Source organism: Podarcis melisellensis, assembly GCF_964234715.1.
Source record: "Podarcis melisellensis genome assembly, chromosome: 11".
NCBI classification, from domain to species: domain Eukaryota; kingdom Metazoa; phylum Chordata; class Lepidosauria; order Squamata; family Lacertidae; genus Podarcis; species Podarcis melisellensis.
The window spans coordinates 47,319,408-47,339,316 of record NC_138543.1 but is presented as its reverse complement, the minus strand read 5'-3'; the positions used below and the strand labels follow the sequence as shown (position 1 = coordinate 47,339,316).

Below are 19,909 nucleotides of genomic sequence, written 5' to 3'. Positions count from 1 at the left end.
AGTCTTTTCCTGAATTATGGCACTTCTTTTTATGGGGCAGGTCTTCACCTGTCATTTAAGGAACTGTTGTTCACGTGGGCTTGGGGACCATTCAGCCTCAGCTTCTTGGACAACACTCCCTGCCTGTCTGGTTCAAGAGCCCTGACTCTGAGGTGCTTTTCAAATGTATTTTACATTGTTTTATATTCTGTGTTGTTTTACATTGTGTTGTCAAGTTCTGGGCTTCTTCAGGGAAAATGTATAGGTAAAAATCTAACAAACAACAGCATCTCAAAGAAACAAAAATCAAAACCAAATGTCTATCATTTGATTCTGAAAAGGTTGTAGTTTCTGTTAACTAGGAAAAACAGAACCAGCTTCTGCCCTTGGTAAACTTGTACAGTGTCTTTTGGATAAGAAAACAAACGGTGGGGTACTTATATTTGAAGAGAGCATGGCATTATTGAAGCTTCTATACATACACCCTATCTAATCCATGGATTAAAATCTCTTATGGGTGCCCTGTTATGTAAAGTTCAGTAACAGTAATCTAGAGGGAACCAGATTTATGCAGTTACTTAAGATACTGTTCACCTTCCTCTACAAAACAATAGACTATTGAGAAGAAATTTCATATGCTCGGGGCCAGATTCTGTAAGCTTTAAGTATGCTGGGCATGCCAACTTGGGAACAAACTTTTGTGCTATAGGTTTGTGTAGTTTTGGTGTTTACTTTTAACAATAGCTATCTCAGGGCTTAAAGCTGGAGTCATAAAATGACAGTTTGTAATTTTACCACCAGCTAAGGAATATGTGGGTGAGGCTAGACTTGGCTCCTGCCTGTAATGCATCATTAGTGAATTAGTGTAATGAATTAGTGAATTAGGCGGCAAACATAACCTCACATACCCGGGAGTAAGCTTCACTGAATTCAGTGGGACTTACTTCTGAGTAGGCATGCTTAGAATTGTAGCTTTATGCAAATTTCCAGGATCACAAGAGGAAAATAATGGAACCATATATTAAGAAACTTCCATCAGAAGACATCCTTTTTTCCTATCTCTATGGGATTTTTGAAAGGCTATATTACCACCTGTCAGGTAAATGGGAATAGGCAGGAATCAGCAGAAAAACTGAATTACGGTACAGTTTCAGGAGGCCTGCCTTTCATCTTTCCTCCTAGTTTGGCTTGTTGTGTCAATACAGTCCAAAGTTAAGATGTATTTATGATGGCAGCTTACTACCATTGGAATTGTCCCCCCATTGCATGTTTTGCTATTATTATTATTACTATTATTATTATTATTATTATTATTATTATTATTATTATTATTAAAAAGCCAGGGAAGTCCCCAAGTAGGAATTCCATCACAGAAGGAGGTAGGACAAAGGAAGAGGGGGAGGGGATCAATTTGATTCCAAGCCAAAGGCCAGGCGGAACAATTCTGTCTTACAGGCCCTGCGGAAAGAAATCAGATCCTGCAGGGCCCTGGTCTCATGAGACAGAGCGTTCCACTAGGCCGGAGCCAGTGTTGAAAAGGCCGTGGCTCTGGTTGAGGCTAATCCGACTTCCTTAGGGACCTCTAGGGTGTTACTATTTATGGACCTTAAGGTCCTCTGAGGGGCATACCGGGAGTGGCAGTCCCGTAGATATGAGGGTTCTAGGCTGTAGTAGCAGTAGTTTGAGGTTACATTTTACTGTGTGATTTAAGAGAACATACTGCTTTTTCCACTGTGTTGCTTAAAAGACTGCAGAAGGCTCTTGAGAACTGTTAACTCTCTGTCCTTCTGAGCAGAGTTCCTATTCAAGGCCGAGGTTGTATTCTTTTGCACCAAGGCAGAATGAAAAACTGTAAATCAACTCTTTATTCTTTTGTTAGCAGGACTTGAGATAACATACACACAATTATGAACAAATGCAGCAGCTTTCATTGACAATCTTTCCTGCTATGCTGTTTTCAGAATGGGAAATCAAACACAAGTGTGCTTATTTATTGTGAGGCACTTGAAATCACATAGTCACCTAATATTAAAGGGCCCTGACAAAGCCGGGTGTTTCGGGTGAGAATACTGACTATAGTTAATATTTTGGGGGTTTCCCCATCAGGCACCAATTCAGGGCCTGTTCAGTTTTATTTTTTAAAAAGCTATGCTTAAAAAATAAATCCTACAACACATGTTTAAATAATTCAATTTTACATTAATATTACTCCATACTGATTTACTGCCTTGTTAATAGACTGGCAAGACAATGCGAGAGGATATCTGTATCACTTTAAGGACCCCGGAAACAGGTTACCAACTACATTTGCAGGTGTGGTCTACCTTACAGTTGCTTTGCACTAACACAGTGTTTCTGAAAGAAGTACAGTTGAGGGAAACATTGTTACCTGCTCAGTGTTAAGATTTGCTCGCACAGGAAATTCCAGTTTGATGAGAGACTAACAATAATATATTGGCCAACTGGCTGTAACTGAGGAAGACTGACTTCTATTTAGAAAGCTCTACTACTCAGGAAGGTATCCTTGGACTTTCTTGGAATTCAGTATTCCGGACAGATTAAACTAACAGAGATCCTAAGCACACTTACTTGCAACAAGTACATTTCACTGAAATCGGCTGCATCTGTTGGATATGAAGCAAGGAGGAACCAAAATCTTCCCCCCAAATTGGCCTGACGTGCTCCTCCCAGACTAACTCATGAATCAGAACAAAGCATTTCTGCCACCAAGACTGTGTTTGAAATGGAACTGACAAGATCCCTGTGATCAGGTGTGGGGGAAGATGGTTAACTGCAACAGTACACAGTTGTGGAGGCAGATATGCTTGGAGTGGTTACTTTGACTGTTTTTTGAAAAGGGATTAAAATGCTAAAGATAATAAATGTTGGAAATGTAAAGAAAATGAAGGAACATTCTTCCACCTCTGGTGGACTTGCCCTAAAGTGAAGGCCTTCTGGGAAATGATATATAATGAGTTGAAAAAGGTGTTTAAGTACCTTTACCAAGAAACCAGAGGCCTTCCTTCTGGGCATTGTCGACCAGAAGGTGTTAAAGAAAGATAGAACATTTTTCATGTACGCAACAACAGCAGCAAGGATACTACTCGCTAAGAATTGGAAAACTCAAGATCTACCCACGCTGGAAGAATGGCAGATGCAACTGATGGACTATATGCAACTGGCAGAGATGACTGGCAGAATCCGAGACCTGGGAGAAGAAAGGATTGAGGAAGATTGGAAGAAATTCAAGACCTACCTGCAGAAATATTGTGACTTAGTGGAATGTTAAGAAGGATGCTTGGTTATAAATAATTGGCCATCATTAAAATAGATTAAGAATTTATGATAAGAGAGATTAAGAGAAACAATTAGTAGGAGAATTATTTTATGGTATTTAAGCATGTGGTTATAGATTTGGAAATAAGATGATAATTTGCTTGACAAAATTTTTTAATGATGTAAATGGGAGCGGGAGACGTGAGGAAGTTCAAGGATATTATGAAACTTTGTTAAAACAAAGCAATAATGTTTATTAATATTGTATTTTCTTTCTAAAAAACTTTAATAAATATTTATAAAAAAAAATAAAATAAAATGTTAAAGACAGCTCTTCAACCACTTTTCAAATACAGTGGTACCTCGGGTTACATACGTTTCAGGTTACAGACTCCGCTAACCTAGAAATAGTACCTCAGGATGAGAACAGAAATTGTGTTCCGGTGGCACGGTGGCAGCAGGAGGCCCCATGAGCTAAAGTGGTGCTTAAGTTAAGGTTAAGAACACTTTCAGGTCAAGAACGGACCTCCGGAACGAATTAAGTACTTAACCTGAGGTACCACTGTATGCAAGTATGTTGAATACGATGCTCGTGTTTAAACACAAACTTTAATGTGCTTTTTAGTTTCAAAAATTCACTAATGCAATGTAAAGTACAGGATGGATTCAATAACTAACACATGTGCAATGAAAACAGACTAAGAAGTAGACTGATCCAGCCATCTCTACCCTGGGACCCTAATGCTGCTATGGTATATTGTTATTCATATTTCAATGCGAACATCCTAATATAAATTTCCAGTACAGTTCTTGGGAGGTATGTAGATGATCTTAAATTAGGTTTATTATTTGTGGAACTCCAAAGTGCAACTTCCCTGTCTCCTCTCCCTTTTCAGTGCTATGACTGAACTCCTACGTTCTCTTAGGTCATGTTCACAACATATTCTTAAAGCATATTGACTTCCCCCAAATATTCCTGGGAACTGTAGTTCATTTAGGGAGCTGGGGTTTGTTGTTTGAGGGGAGGGGACTACGGTTTGCACGATTATTTTAGGGTAAACCATGTGCTTTAAGTTTGCATTAAATGTATGGTGTCAATGTGACACCATACTGAGGTTGCTAACACTTGTAGCAGTTTGGCATTAAATGCTAGGAGGACAGCTACCATTCAAAGCAACATTTTCAGACATCTTAGTAATATAGCATTATACACCTCTCCTGAATGCCCTATCATGTTCTCACACCGACCATGTTCTGTATGGTAACCGGCCTGGGCGGTGGGGTGGGGCAGAAGTCCCCCCCCCCCTTTGGTTCAAAAAAGAAAAGAATCCTTCAGAAGTCCTAAGAAGTTTAATTACAGTGGAGCTTTAAACCCAAATCTGTATAAAACAGATTTAAAGGTCTGCTGCTAAAAATGATTTGCATTTGGGGGAGCATTAGAAATTACTAGATGTACTGTGTCCCATTAACCTTTTGTGGAGGGACATACAAAATGGATTTTAGTTCCAAATGATTGCTTCCACTATCTACAACTACAAGGAGTTGGTAGACTTTCAATGAGGGCTGTGCCACATCTGACACAGAACTTTTATTCCTAACAGAGCTCCATAGAGGGTGTTCTCATGGGGAAAAAGAAGGTGAAACAGCCGAGATTACAGTTCAGTGCCTCCGAACAGGCAAAACTCTGGTGGGGTGTTTTTTAAAAAACAACAAAAACAAAATCCTCTGACGCCCTGCCTGTCAAATGCTGCATTCAGGAGCTGCAATATAAAACCAGTGTAGAGAATGGAAATTGCTGTAGTGGAAAAGTCTTGCACTAATACCAATGGGCAACTGCCTGGATTTAACACGGAATATTTGAAATCACTTGCTGAAAGTGTCTCTGGAACATCTAAGAACACTTCATTCACTGACATACAATGGAATATTTATCAAGGAACTTGGCATTTCTTAAAGGGTTTATTAAAGAACTTTACATGTGTCCCCATTGTTATGTTTCTTTATGTTCCATGCCTAAAATCTTCACAAGATAAAACACTTGGGGGGTTTTCAGGAAGTAATTTCTCCCCTACAGAAAAGGGTGGTATCTAACTGGTGCCCTGTGCTGACAGAAGGCATCTGGAAGTGGACAGAGAGGGGGCAATTTTGTGCTATTTCCTCTCCCCCCAATATAATCCACCCTGGGGGTCTTAGTTTTAGGGGGCAGATTTTAAGGGACTGCAGGGGCAAAGCGGAAAATTCCCTCCCTCCCTTTTCTGCTCGGAATGCATTCCGCTAGCAGAGGGGCACCAATTGGATGCCACCCGAACAGTATACATTTCATTTCATTTTACTTTTAATGTTAAGGAAAATTGCAACCAAGTTATAATTTAAAAGCAGAAAACGGCGACAACGGATGTTACTGCTAATTGTTTTGGACTGACATTTTGAATCTTTAACCTGGAATTATCTTCCTCTTAATCACATTGCACTATCTACAAACAGCTGTTACTTACACTCTAGGAACCTAATCATTATTCATCTCCTGTAAAGACAGGCCTCACCCATGGATGGAGAACAACATTTTTTGCTCAAGCGCTGTTCATAACTGACGCTGCAGAGGAGCTACACCATAGCAGCAGTCAGGATAGCCAGGAAAGTACTTATAGCGATAGCCACAGGTGGGCTGTAGAGCCAAGCAGGCAAGCATAATTGCCTAGAGATTTTGTTAAAAAATTAAATGACTCATAAATGGAATAAAATAAATGAATAAAAGAGAGATGGCTGGTGTCAGAACCTGGGACAGCGATGGTGGGAGCTGGAGCCAAGCGAAGGCAAATGATCAGTGCCAAGGACAGGCAATCCAGTATATTACCCCAGTACTGACCTGAACTCTCGTGAGGGCAAATATAACTAGGCAGGGCGGTCTGTGCCATAGGCCCCACATCCCTGGAGGAAATCAGTACTCAAAGAGATGCTTTGTTTTTGCAACCTGCCTTTGACTGAAGTGGTGTTTTCTGCTGCCTCAGGGACTGGCATGCGTGTGTGTGTGCGTGTGTTTGCAGGAGAATGCAAAGAGCTAAGATAAGTTCTGTGGCGGAGTCTTTGGTATCAAGTGATACAGGCAAGAAACCATGATTGGGAGCCAGAGGATAAAAGAAGCAAAGTCCCTGGGGATTAGAGACAGACTGCTGTGCCTTCTCTTCATCTCAGGAAGTCTCCACCAGAAGAACTGCCTCAGTGGCTGCTTCTTGAAATGTTCCAGATATAGGGTCTTCCTTGGGTTTGTCATTATTATTTAGTTAATTAAATTTATATACCACCCTTTATCCGAGGATCACAGGGCGGTTTACAGTATAAACCTCCTCTGTTATGTCCTCACCTGATGGAGCACTAACTATGTCTTTGACTGGATCCAAGACCACGACAGCAGTATTAGATACTCCAATGCTGATATTTCTGGGTTCAGAATAGTTGTGAGTGCAAAAGAGCTCTTTTCAGGATATTATAATAAACTGGAAGATGTTTCTGTAACACAATTAAGGAAGTAAAACGCAAATCTCACAAGCTGCATCTGAGAAACCTTGTTCCTCCCCCTTCACTTTTGATAGGTTCCACATTTTCCCAATATACCTTTGCATGAGCAGACATAAATGCATCTAAAATGCACCTTAACTAATATAAAGAGAGTGAGAGAAAGAGATGCAAAGATCATCAAGAAGAAAAAAGTTACAATGGCGAAACAAGACTTCTCAAATTTGGTCTGAGAGCCTGTTCAAGTCAAGAGAGCAGATAAAGTTCATTCAGGTACTTTGCAATAGAAACCAGCTACAACTACAGAGAAAGGAGTGAGAAAAGGTCTCAAGTGGTGGAAAGGATTCATGGCATGGTTTATGTTCCCCAGTATCATCCATCAACACAAGTGGGAAGGAATGCAGTTTGCTGATTGACTGCAATAAATTATTTGATAAGGTGAGGACAGGACAAGGAGCTAGAGGATAACTTGGTTCTCTGCTGGAATGGCTTTTGAGATAACTCAGGGAAACTTGGAGCTAAATGGAAAACTAAGGAAGTCCTGACGCAGAGAAACAGTAAGGGTTACAGAACCAGTTTCTTCACCACATCATCCCTTAAAAGCCTCATGATGAGCAAGACAGATGAAGATGAAAGGAACTCTGTTCCAGATGACTGTGAACAAACAGAAAGAGCAATTTTCACTTGCAAGTGGGGTTGCTTTTTTTAAGGCTACCAGGAAAAGTGTTCTGAAAAAGTAGCTGAACACTCCGACAATTTGGTCCAATTCAGAAAAGGCCACTTTGTCACCTCTGATTTAATTAGGTGGGTGTTTTTATGATGCCAAAATCTCTAGCCTCATAATCGGGCACTTACGTAATCATCATCATGGATTCCTTGTTTCTGTACAGAACTTTTCACCTCCATGGCAAACTTCTCAAATTCAGGTTTCACTGTCCTCAGTAGTGTGACTGTCTGGAGGGATGAGTATGCCTGCTTTGCTTCAAGGTCGTATTTGTCTCCTCTCTTCCATGAGCCATTACCTAAGGGAGAAATAAAAATATTTACAATTCCAAGCCAGTTACCATAAAGAGCTCGTTTTCCCCCTTTCCTCCTGCTGTATTCCCCATGTGTTGCTGGGGGCAGCCAGAGATTTAAAGGATGTTGCCCTGCTAACAAAGGCGCACAATCCACCAAACTTAAACACTTTTAAATCACACTTATTACCTATGAGAGCATCAAACACCTTATGAAATCTCTCCCATTGAAATTAAATGTGGATGGATTGTACCCTGCATGATTCATTAATGCAGTTTTTTAAAACAAAAGGCTACACACTGTACTACAGAAAAAGGAAGCATGCTGTTTTCAAGGGTGAGATGTGTGGCAAAAGTCTGACATTCTTTACAGGAAGTTCAGGAAAAGAATGAAATGAAAACAAGCATAGCTCTTGGGACCTAAGAAAGGGAAACAAAGAAACATTTCCCTTTTTGGGGGGTCCCAAGAGATATGCTTGTTTTTATTTCATTTTTTCAGCAATAACATTGTGCACTGGCAATACAGACAACAGAGTGCCACAACACAACTGCTATAATCTCCCTGGAAACCTAATTTTTACAACTGGAAATTTACACTAATGAATAAGAAAAAAGAATCAAAAAGAATTTAAGAGCGGAAAAGAGAAAAGAAAAATATGTCTAGAGGGGTGAAGTGGGTGGGGAGTTTGTCTGCTTATTGTGGTGGTTATATTTAGCAATTTGGATGATTGTGTCTTTTTTTAAAAAAATCTTGTTGCTCTTATAATATAAGCCACCTTGAGGCTTTGCTGCTTGGTGATGAATTGAGCAAATAATCCACATCATTCCTCTACCTCCAGTCTAGTAGGATTCTATGAGGATGTTTGGATGAGCGTACATTTGATTAATCAGTTGAGAAATGAATGAGCCCCTTTCCTTATTTGAAATGGAAAACTATGGTTAAATAGCTTCAGAACAAGCCAGGCCTTTGAAATCACAGACTCGTAGAATGGCAAGTAATCTTTGAGGTCATGAAGATCAACCCCATGCTCATTATCTTGCCTGAGCAGCCAGAGGCTGCAGCAACATATATGGATCAAACTTCCCATGTGATAATGTGGTTGTCCGATGGGGACACATGTTCAAATTGACACTGGCTTGGCATATGAAGCATACTGGTGGTTCAAGACAAGTTACTGTCTCTCAACATAAGCTATCTCATAGGACTCAAATCCAGCTCTGAACTCCTTGAGGGCAGAGGGGAAAACAAATTAAAAAATAAATAAAAGGCTATCAGTTTTTCATACATTTCATAGAATCATAGAATTGTAGAGTTGGAAGGTACCCAAAGGCCATCTTGTCCAACCCTTGCAATGCAGGAATCTCAACTAAAGCATCCATGACAGATGACCATCCAACCTCTGCTTAACAACATCCAATGAAAGAGTCCATTGCCTTTCAAGAGAGTCCATTCCACTGTTGAACAGAAAGTTCAACTGTCAGAAAATTCCTCCTGGTGATTAGTGGGAATCTCTTTTCTTGTAACTTGAATTCATTGGTTTGGGTCCTAACCTCTGGAGCAGGAGAAAACAAGCTTGCCTCATCTTCCACATGACAGCCCTTGAGATATTTGAAGATGGCTATCATCTCTCATCCCAGTCTTAGCTCTTTTTTGCATCACCAATTTCTCTTTATACACTGAACTTTTAAAACCTTGCCCCCCCCTTTCTATTTTCATAATCCAAGTGGATACTAATAAGTGTTAGAAGAGACAATGCTATGTGGCATATTTTAAGACTTACAAACTTAAAGACTAAAGTGATCTTTAAAACTTTGCTTTGTTTATAAAAGCCTTGAACCCACCAGAGGAAAGAAACCACATTACCATATGATGAACTGTTGAAGAGTTCAATACTGAAGAAAGCATAGTCTCCATTGGTCATTCCTTGCCGATGTGCAGCCAACATGATGTTCCTTATTGCGTCACTGCTGGCACACATGATCACAACTGGTGAAAAGAAATGGAAAACACAGATAAGAAACTATTCCTCAAACTACTGGAAACAGATTGTCAAATTTATGTACAGCTGGAGATAAGGACATAAAATGTCCTCCAGTTGCTTTTCAAAATCTTGGATATAACAGCCAGCAACAAGGCTAGGGGTTTCAAAGGAAAATATAGCAACCAATGGGACAAATTTCACTGCCACTCTGCAGAAGCCCAGCTCCTAATTCTGCTAGGCTTATTTGAAAATACCATCCTCGATGGCCTATTATTGTCAGGCTTTTCATTGACATAATGTTTGTGGGGGTTTTAAACATCAATTTCATCATCCACATTTTAAATATTTCATGCAATGGTATATTTTTTATTTATTGGAGGGAAGACTTAAATAGTTGGAACATTTAACAATACATATACAGATAGGTAGCCGTGTTGGTCTGCCATAGTCAAAACAAAAAAAAATTCCTTCAAGTAGCACCTTAAAGACCAACTAAGTTAGTTCTTGGTATGAGCTTTCGTGTGCATGCACACTTCTTCAGATACACAGAATAATACTAATACATAATAATGTAAATAAATACTAATACTAATAAATACTAATACTAATACAGAATAATGTTAATACATAATACTATGTATTAACAATACATAGTTAGGGGGCAATCCAATTAAAGTTAAGCATTTTAAAATACCATTATAAGTATATGTTACGATATTTCCTGGAAAGCATTTAAAAACACTTCACTTTGGCTGGATCATACCCATGATGTTTAATAATGTGCAGGAAAGGAGGGGTGCTGTGATTCTTAAGACTTAGGCTGGTAGTCAGCTATGATTTACTCAAAGTAGACCCTCGGAAATTAATGGACATAACTTAGTCATGCTCATTAATTTCAATGACTAAAACGTAGTTGTGTACTCTTTCCTGGGCATTGTGAACTAGGCATTCCTAGATCGTAATGCTACAACCTTCTCCTTTAATCCAGCACTTTCCATCTTGGTTCCCTCCAGAAGTTTTGGAAAGCATAGCACTTGGCTGGGGCTGATGGCACTTGCAGTCTGACAGGCACCAGGCTGGGGAAGGCTGCTTTAATCTGAATAACTAAGATCAGTGATAACAAATCCCGTCATTCTGTAGAATGATTGAGTTACAGAAATTAAATTGCTAAAACTTCACCAGAACTAAATCAAGAGAACTGGAACATCTTCAAAAACCTGTGACATGGTAAGAAAAGTATTTTAGATTGTGTGAGAAAACCTGTCTGCTTTCGCCAGACACTTTAAACCTAAAACAAAGATCACAACTGAAATCTTATCTGTGCTGAACCTAAAACCTAAAATGGCTACATGTGGAAAAGAACTGCAAAATTAATTAATGAAAATTGGCTTCATAATTTATACTTTGATTAAGTGAGTCTCTGCATTGACAGAATCACTAATCAGGGCAGTCAGTCTGCAGCAATGGCCACAGCTGAGTTGGGCAAGCAGAAGGCTGCTCATCAACAAAGAGGCAGACAAGACAAGGCATAGAGGCAAAGAGGAAGCAAATGATATGCTCATGGACCAGAAGGAATTTACAGGCCTTCTGCTAGAAGTAAGTAATGATAGGGAATCTATGGCACTCCAGATAATGTTGGACTACAACTCCCATCATATCTGACCATTGGCTTGATGCTTTATAGGGCTGATGGGAGCTGGATTCCAGCACCATCTAGAGCAGTGTTTCCCAACCTTGTGCCTCCAGCTGTTTTTGGACTACAATTCCCATCATCCCTTGCCACTGGTCTTGCTAGTCAGGGATGATGGGAGTTGTAGTTCAAAAACAGCTGGAGGCACAAGGTTGGGAAACACTGATCTAGAGCACCACAGGCTCTGGTGCAGAAGGCAAACTGCTCAGATTGAGGAGCAGTCTGAAGCCTCACAGGACAAAGTGAAACCCCACAGGTGCACTGTGTTTGCTAATAACTGCCGAGTCAATAGATGCATGATCTCAACTTGGAAAGATGCATTGGCCACAACAGTCGAGAATGGCTTTGTAGGTCACCTAGTCCAATCTCCTGCTTGGTGCAGGCCTGTAGTTTAATCTCCTAACAAGCTGCCAGCTTCAGATGCACACATACAATTTATACAAACAAAATCCAGCGTATGCATGGACCACTTTCTAGCTACAAACAAGTTTTGCTGGATTTCCTTCAAAAATACCCACTCAGTTCTAACCTATATATATTTAATCTGCCATTAAGTAAGCAGAATCAAAGTTTTTCCTCAATTAGCAAGATTGACTAAAGAAGAATTCAAGTATTGATAAATCACATGCAACAAACCACAGAAGTGTAGTTAACTGAGGCTCAGTCTATACATGACAGCAGATTATTTCTGTAAACTGCCTCAAAACATATATACAGTGCATAGTGGGAGTAAAGGTCCTATTTTTAAAGCAAAGGGGCATGTGGTGGTCCTGGTGGGGCACTAATCTTTTCCCCATGTGTGGTCAATCTTCCTTCAGTCTATCTCTCCAGCTTTTCTCCAATATCAGAAATGAACTGGGGAAGGGGTGAGCACTTGGGGCTGGGAGATGCCATGATAGGGGTACAGAACAGCCTACTGTACAAAGAAAAGAGACGTATTTAGCCACCATTAACATATGGCCCCTGGAAGGCTGCCCAAGAGGCCATGTAATGCCATCAGGGTGAAAAAGGTTCCCCCACCCCTGGTAAGCAGCAGTCACATGGAAGGTTTTGTTCCCTTCATTTGTTCAGTCTAAAAACCAACCCCCATTTCAGTCCTTGTAAGTGACTGGGGACGACCCAGATTTGACACAATGTATCCCCCAATACTTACAGCTCAAGCCCTGGATTTTGTAATTAATTGTATCCACCATTTTCCACCCAAAATGTATATCACTAAAGATCACACTAAGAAATGATTATTAAATCCATTTATTGTATCTAAGTTTTCAACAGCAAGAACAACAACAAAATGTTTTCCAAGCTGTTTGTCTCCCAGTTGCTTGATTTTCTAAATTGATGAGCGTATTGCTGAACAAATGTGAGTCAGGAATCCATGTGCTCCCCTGATGGTTCCTTCCACAAAATGCCTTTGTTATTTATGCAATACTCAACGGGATCTCTCCAAGGTTGAGGGGGAAGAGACTCTATATTCAGCATGGCCAAAAGAAAACATCTCTCACACTCCTAACATAGGCAGAGTCACTATAAAAGAATGAAAGGTTAAGCATCAGATTTGTTGCTGTCCATCCAACATTTCCTTTTGGGTACACTCATGGGGTTTTTGCATTCTTAAAATGAAAGACCTTGAAAAAGAGGCTGATTGCTAAGGAACTATTATTATATAGTACAACAACAGGGGATGCTTAAATCAAACAGGAGGGGTCCTTGGCTTGAATAAAAAGTTGAATTTATTCACTTTCCACAAAATACAATGGCTCAGTTTGCATGTAACGGTAAGCTATGGTTAATGGTTTACTGTAAATATTCCTTTCTGGGCTGCTAAGACTAATCTCTGCTCACACATGCAGGAAACAAACCATAATCCCTAGCTGAGAGTTATGTCTGATCCAGGGATTGAACTACAATGTGCAAACATGGCTCTTGTCTGATGGTGAAACTAGAAATGTACTGGGAATTCCTTTTTGCTCTTGATATACAAGGCAGAGGTGGGTTGACATTTGCAGGAGCTGCGAGTGGGAATTGGAAGAGGTGCTTAACCCTGCCCTGACCTCACTCTGCAACTTTCTGTTGTGTCTGCTTTCCCCCACTTCCTAGGAAAGCATGTCTTGGATGTCCTGCTTGGGGTAGAGATGATAAGAATAAAGCTGGAAGGAGCAGGGAAAAATTAAACACCCCCACTGTTCCACATCTCCCACTTCTCTACTGTATATGCCCCTCAATCATGTTTGACCATCAAACACACAGCTGAAAATCCCATGTTTACTCTCAAATGTTTAGTTCCACCTTAAGCTAGCAATTTACAGGACACAGTGCACTTTTAAAATACCAAAAGAAAGAAGACAGTTTGTCTAATATAAGTAGAATTTGAAAGAAGTAACCCTAGTCACTGCCATATGAAGCAAGCCAATACCAGCTTTATAATCCAATGCAAGTGTCAGTCTGCCCCAATAAAGTATGTGTGAAGGTTTATAATTACGTAATCAAGAAGCCATTTGAACAAGATTCTAATGCAGACATAGCCCCTGCTTAGTCTATCCGCACAAGTGGAAAGCTTTCATACAGACACTTGGGATTTTTTGTGGTGTGCTAGTGATGCAGAGAAACATTTCAACAGCCCTTGACATCTCTATTCCATAGCCTACTCCACTCCTCAAATGCTACAAGAGGCTGTTTTATCTCAATTTATCTGCATCCTGCACCTGCAAGCTGATTTTTCTAGAGTGACAATGCAGCAAACTTCTTTCTGCTGTACAACAGCGTAAAGTTACAATATGTAAATGTTCAACTGTTGCTTCAGAAGAGACACACATTTATAAATGAGAAGAGAGATGTGGACATGATCAGGAATAACTATGAGCCAGGGCATTTTTAATACATATCCCAAGGCAGTTCGGAAGTCAAGCTTTGTGGTGTCTCTTGTGTAACAGATGACAAGCAAATGCAATGAACAACCCAGAGGGATCAATCTGAAGTTTCAGTGGAGTATATCTCAATCCCCATTCATTGTAAATCTGACTCCTGTGCTTCCTGCTACCCCTGCTGAACTCAAGAAGTCCAAAAGCCAACAGGGTATGACCTACCAGAGAACAACTTCCTACACTGAATAAAAACAGGAAACACCACAGAAGATTAGACTCTGCTGCTATTGAGAGTAGTTGGCCCGAAAGCTCCAAACAAGAACTATTTGTAACTGACAGAAAAACAATAAAGAGAAACACAGAAAATGTTATATCTTTAATACAATGTATAACCTGCCCATATAGATTCTACATAGGCAGGTAATGAAATGTTGGATGAGTCAGCTTTTGAAGGAAATGCAAGGGGAAATCCTGGCCCAGTTCCTTCACTGGCAAATCTAAACAAAGAAACAGAAAATGGAAATGAGAGAGGCTGGCATAGACAGGAACATTACTTTTGAGAAAGTTGCACAGGAAGTCAGGAAACAGAACTCTGGCGTTAACTCATTCTTGCTATATTATCTGGGGCATTTCTTCTGACAGGATTCGCTTTCCTATTTTATTTTTTCATAAAAGGCATGCTGAAACGTATAGCCTCAAGTTTATTCCCTTCTCCCCTGACCTTACATTCCCAAGACAATGACTGCTTCTACAGTCATGTGCTTCTCACAACAACTGCTTGGGTCACAATTCTTAGCAATCACACCATGCAATTACACCATCCCTGTCACACACAGTCCAGGTGCTATTAGCTGGAACTACAAGCACACATGCATACATGTTTTAGAAAGCCTTATTAAGCTTTGCTAATACAAATCACAATAAGGCTACTCAAATGAGCATTGGGTCATGCTGCATCCAGGGGGTTCCTGTTTTCTCTGTTTGAATACAGCCCACATTCAATCAAACTTACTGTGCTAGGATCATATGAAGTGCTCCACATCAACAAAAATACCGGTACAATCCTTTCTAAATGATCCATTCCAAGCAATTCCTGCTCAACTGTTTTCACAAACAGGACAGGAGAAAATGACCTAGTAGAAAACCAAACTCTGAAGGAGACTCATTCTTTCAAGAGCCTTATATACCTACATTAACTGGGCAGAGGTGAGACCTGAACGTCCTCATTACCTCAAACTCAAAAGCTAAGGCACTGTACCAGATCTATGTATGCATATATCTGTACAAAATAATTCAGGAAAGTCTGTAGCACATTCAGACTCTACAATCCAGCTGCACCCATGATTTCCACTGTTCATATCTGACTCAGTCATTCACAGAGTGGGTGGAAAGGCATTCTTATTTCATACCACTTTCCATTATGTATGGACACAAGAGAAAGTGTGTAGCAAATCCCCTAACAGCATATGAAAAGCAGGAAAATATCTGAGTTTCAGCCAACTACGGCAAACTGAAGAGTAGGTCCTCTGGACTAATTTTAGTCTATTGATTTCAGTAGGTCTAATCTGACCTAGTTGGGTACAACCCTTTTTTAACTTGTTGTAAGCGTTTGTTGTTGTTGTTGGCCTTTGCCCTGAAAGGAGGGGGTATACATTTATTACATAAATAAGACCAGATCTAAGAATACTGTACAGTGGTACCTTGGGTTACATACGCTTCAGGTTACAGACTCCGCTAACCCAGAAATATTACCTCAGGTTAAGAACTTTGCTTCAGGATGAGAACAGAAATCGTACTCCGGTGGCACGGCAGCAGCAGGAGGCCCCATTAGCTAAAGTGTTGCTTCAGGTTAAGAACAGTTTCAGGTTAAGAACGGACCTCCAGAACGAATTAAGTACTTAACCCGAGGTACCACTGTACTTGTGTGGAGGAAAGAGTGAGGAGTTGGGTTATGTGTCACTCCATTCAGAAGATGCCTTGTTTAAATAAATCCTTGATGTCCATTGTTTATTCCTATCCATTCCTGATCCACCAATAACAGCCTGCAATATCCCCTATTGATCATCTGCCAATGTGCCTGCTTAGGAAATCCCATTTTCCCAGTGTATCTATTGCAATAAGAGGTGCTAGGCATACTGTGCTTTCCAGAATGTTATGAACTGGATAGTGTTTGTGGCATCATTGATGATAATACATTCTTTTTGTGTCTTCATCATTTCTGAATAGTTTTTAAAACGGTTATTTAAAACTAGCCTTTAGTTGTTTTATACTGTGTATGTTTTCAGAGGTCGAGTGTACCAATGCTGTCCTAGTAATCATGCTGCCCTTCAATATGGAAAAGGCTAGTGAATAACTGCATAGTTATCACCTCTGCCATAATTTCCACAAACCCTTTGCCATTTTAACATATAGTTCTGCAGCAGTTGAGCACACAGGCCCCAAATGTGTGGTCCCAAGCTCAATACAAGTCAATTGACAAGTTTTAATGGATTTGAATGCTGTTGTTAACTTTAATATATGCAAAGGAGAGGTTCCCCGTTGATGGCAACCCTGGGAAAAGGAGCAATAAAGCTGTAGCAGGGAGTGTGATGGAAAGAGTAGCTGAATCCTCCCAGGAACTGGGTGCATTTGACCGGAATGTGGTAGACCTCAATTCAAGTTACATCCCTGGTCTACACAGGTTGCTCCCCTTTGGCCTCTGTTTCCCTTCTGTAAAATGGGAATAATAGTCAAAGGGCCATTATGCTGATAGGTCAAACTGAACCCGGGACAAAGCACCCTGCCAATAAGATGATAACCTCTTTACTGAGCATTCATTCCGATTTTGTTTGCAGAGAGGTGTGATAACTGTCTCAAAACAAGTGCTAGCCAGTTTCCAGTGCCTTTCCCCTTCACTTTCCATATCGCAAAAAGCCGGCTCTCTGGGGAAAGCGGGTTTGTTACGCAGGCCCTCCCAAGCAACAATAATCGGGGAGCCTAAATGTGTCTGTTTGTGACTGAATCCCACTCTGAAACGGCGATAGTCTGGATGCGCTCCCCTGCCCCATTTTTAAAAAAAGCGAATATAGCTCTAAGCTGGAAATAGTGAAGAGGTGCTGCCAGACAGAGATGCCGAATAACGCAAGGGCGTTATTTGAATGCATCCCACCATGCTAGCGCGCATCGCGGGGCGCAGATTCTCCTCGGGCCAATTCTCCGCTTTCCCCTAAGTGGCTGCACCAAGCAGTGCGTAAAGAGGAGCGTGGCAGGATCCTTGCCGAGGGCGCCCCTCCGGAGTTGCGCGCTGCTCCTTGCGCCCTCTCGCCCAGGCGTTGCGCTCGCCCACCCCCAGCCGGAGAAGCCTCGTTGGGCTCCGGGTAAGGGCAGCTCCCCCCGGAGGTCGCTCCCGCGCGCATCCTCACCTTTCTCGCCGCCCTGGATGGCGCGCACCACGTCCTCGGCGTACTTGGCGCTCTCGTCGAAGGCGAAGTCGTCCAGGTGGAAGCCGGCGTCGCGGAAGACCACATGGACGCCCTCGGCGGCGAAGAAGCAGCTGCGCTGCTCCTTGTCTTCGTGGTAGACCAGCAGCACCCGGTTCCAGTTGTGGTGGCGGAAGAGCGCCAGGAACATCTCGCCCATCTTGGCGTAGCCCGGCGACACCCGGGTCAGGTGCGAGTACTCGCCCGTCTTGGTGCCGAAGCCGGCGGCCAAGGCGCCGGCCGAGATCATGGGCAGGTTCCAGTGCGAGGCCAGGCGCGCCACGGGCGCGGCCGCGTACTCGCACACGGGGCCCAGCAGCAGGTCCGGCCACTGGCCGCTCAAGGCCACCATGTCCACCAGGCTGAACAACGCCCCGTTGCCGCAATCCGAGTCGTTGTAGAAGAGCCGGAACTTGTAGCCCGCCGGCAGGAGCGTCCCGTTCGCCTCCAGGCGCCGCACCGCGTACTCGACGGCCGGCTTGACCCGCGCCAGGGAAAACAGGTACGCGTTGTCCTTGGGGAGAAGCACCAGCACCCGCAGCGCTTTCTCCTCCGCCTCCTCCTCCGCCTCCTGCACGCCCGGGCGGCTGCTGCTGCTGCTGCTGCCGCCGGCGAGGAGCAGCCAAGCCATCAGGCTGCAAGAAAAGCAGCCGAGGAAGAAAAAGGACGGCATGGTTGCGACGCAAAAGGGAAAAAAGAACTCGGAGAGGGCTGGGAAAGCACTCCTGAATGCACGGGAACTACGTACCCAAAGATGCGAGAAGAGCGCGCGCCAGGAAAAGAAACCCCTGCAAAGTTTGTATGGATCCAGCAACAAGGAGCGCCTCGTCTTTTCTCTCTCGCTCTCTCTCCCCCTCTCGTCTTGATGCCTAGCAGGGAATGTGTTGCTTTTTCTTTTTTAAAAAAGGAGGGATGTTTTGCAACTCAACTACAACTCTCCCGCGACTTATCCCTGATGCTGCGATGGTGGCGGGGGCGCCAAGAGCATCTCCTTCTTCTTCTTCTCCTCCCCTTTCTTCTTCTTCTTCCTCCCCCTCCTCCCCCGTCCCCCGTCTCTCTGCCTCCTGAGTGATCTCGGTGGACCTCCGTTGCTCCTCCTGGTCTCATAGCCTCTGTTTAAATAGGGTGGCAGCAGCCCGCGCGCCTGGTCGCCACACACATGGCGCGGCGAGGCCGGGTTTGAGCTGGAGGTGGGGGGGGGGTGCGTGGGAGGAGACCGCCATTGACGCCCCTTGCCTGCCGGTGGCCCTGCCCCCTGCTCTGCCCCGCCCCCCTTGGCCGCAGCGCGCGCCTCCGGACGCCCTCTCGGGCTTCCGCCACTTTGTTCTGGACTGCAAAAACGAGGACGACCCGGTGGGCAAAAGGCGAGGAAAGTGAGCCGCGATTTCCCCTCCTTTTTCCAGGAGAGAGGGGGGTAGGGGGGTGGGGTGCTGCATGCCTGCGTGCCCCGAGGGTTCGCAGATCGAGGGCGCTGCAAACCTGTGCATGGAAGTGCAAGCGGCTTCCCCGACCCCAGTACGACTTCACTTGAAATGCATGGGATTGGAGAGGTCCGTTGCAAAGTTTCAAAGGGCGCTGCTTTGCACAGCGGCATGGATGCAATTAGGTGCAGGGCAGCAAAGAGGGGGCGGACTTCCCTAGGCTTAAAAGCTGCATTGTATGCAGATGTTCGGATTGCAATGAAGTCAGTCTCTCTCTCTCATCGGTCCTCCCTCTTTGAACTATCGCCTGCTTCGCGGATCAGCGGGACTGGTTGCTAGCTTGTTTACGAGCCGAGCAAAAACAGTAGGCGTGCAGTCAGGGGATGCGTGTGCCTCTTCAGGGGAACAACGGCCAGCACACAATGCTGGCTAGGATGTCCCCAAGGAGTAGGCAGAGTACCTCACCTTGGGAAGGAGGACTAGGACTCCGGAGCTATAGTCGCAGTTCCTAGCTGTACACATTTAAAGAGTCTCTGCTTCCCGCCACCCTCCAGCTCCCCCATGAGGACTAGAAACTTACTCTTCTTTAATCGGTGCGTGAAAGTTTTTGGATGTAAAGACTTTCACATTTCTGTTATTTGCATACAAGGAGGTCCTGTGTTAATTTGTCACCTGTTTCTTTGGTAATCACTTGTAGCGGAGTAAGATTGCCT

General features: G+C 42.9%; 2 protein-coding genes across 3 annotated transcripts in view; one reads left to right on the top strand and one right to left on the bottom strand.

Moving 5' to 3' along the window:
• NPR3 (natriuretic peptide receptor 3) overlaps positions 1-18,971 on the bottom strand; it is a 45,957-nt gene extending 26,986 nt beyond the window's left edge. For both annotated transcript variants that reach the window (XM_081929835.1, XM_081929836.1), the window contains exons 1-3: positions 17,719-18,971; positions 9,649-9,771; positions 7,624-7,790 (exon numbers count right to left, since the gene is read on the bottom strand). In XM_081929835.1, coding sequence (XP_081785961.1) covers positions 7,624-7,790; positions 9,649-9,771; positions 17,719-18,448 — 1,020 coding nt within the window. In that variant the 5' untranslated portion in view covers positions 18,449-18,971. The remainder of the gene's footprint in view (positions 1-7,623; positions 7,791-9,648; positions 9,772-17,718) is intronic.
• Positions 1-19,909, top strand: part of TARS1 (threonyl-tRNA synthetase 1) — a 196,036-nt gene that overhangs the window by 130,906 nt on the left and 45,221 nt on the right. The gene's annotated exons all lie outside the window — the stretch shown is intronic.